This window comes from Egretta garzetta, unplaced genomic scaffold, assembly GCF_000687185.1.
Source record: "Egretta garzetta isolate BGI_Z169 unplaced genomic scaffold, ASM68718v1 scaffold1137, whole genome shotgun sequence".
Lineage (NCBI taxonomy): Eukaryota > Metazoa > Chordata > Aves > Pelecaniformes > Ardeidae > Egretta > Egretta garzetta.
In genome coordinates this window covers 39,177-39,961 of record NW_009260293.1, presented here as the reverse complement: position 1 = coordinate 39,961, position 785 = coordinate 39,177, and the positions used below count along the sequence as shown (strand labels likewise).

At 63.1% G+C, this 785-nt stretch overlaps 1 protein-coding gene across 1 annotated transcript in view; it reads left to right on the top strand.

Annotated features, from left to right (window-relative positions):
* LOC104129610 (poly(rC)-binding protein 2) overlaps positions 1 to 785 on the top strand; it is a 10,559-nt gene that overhangs the window by 5,709 nt on the left and 4,065 nt on the right. The window contains exon 8 of the mRNA XM_035897964.1: positions 415 to 501. Coding sequence (XP_035753857.1) covers positions 415 to 501 — 87 coding nt within the window. The remainder of the gene's footprint in view (positions 1 to 414; positions 502 to 785) is intronic.

Below are 785 nucleotides of genomic sequence, written 5' to 3'. Positions count from 1 at the left end.
CGCTCTGCGCCCCGGGGGAAGCGCCTGGCCGGTACAACCGTGCCCCCCCGCGCCTCTTGCAAGCGGAGGGCCATACCGTGTGACCTCCCCCGTGGCGCGGGAGCAGGCCGCCTTCCCCGTTAGAGCAGTGAGGAGCAGGCTTCCCATGGCCACGCATCTCTTCCCTCCCCTTCCCTTTCTTCTCCCCCTTCCTTCTCTTCCACCCCTCTCCCCTGGCCCAGGGCCGCGGCCAGCCCCATGCAGCCGTCCGGGCCCCGCTCCCGGTGGTGTTGCGCTCTGTCTTTGCAGCTCAGAGTCGTGCGTAGAGCAGGGTTAGCCCTCGAAAAGCAGAGCTAATGTCGATGTGACTTTGGTGTTAGCGGAAGGTTTCGGATTGACAGCCCTGGAGACTGAAGTCCTCTAATTTATCCACAGGACAGGTACAGCAGCGGCAGTGCGAGCTACCCCCACACCGCCCCATCCATGTGCCTCAACTCTGACTTGGAGGGACCACCTCAGGAGGTGAGAGGGGAGTTCAGTCTCCACGGCCCGTTCAATCCTTGGCCTCTCTGAGACTGCCAACAAGGGTGGCATCCCCGTCCCCCAAAACCGTCAACGGTGGCTTTTGTGCTGTGGACTCCTGTCCACTGGGAACTGGACTCTGAGCCCACCAACCTCTCCTCACGCAGGCCACCCGGCAGCCACTGCATGGCAACGAACTTGGGCCAATTCCAGCCTGGGCTGCAGTTCTTCCGGTGACCTGGAAGTGAGGCTGTGTACCCCCCTCTCCCCTTCCTATCCCACCC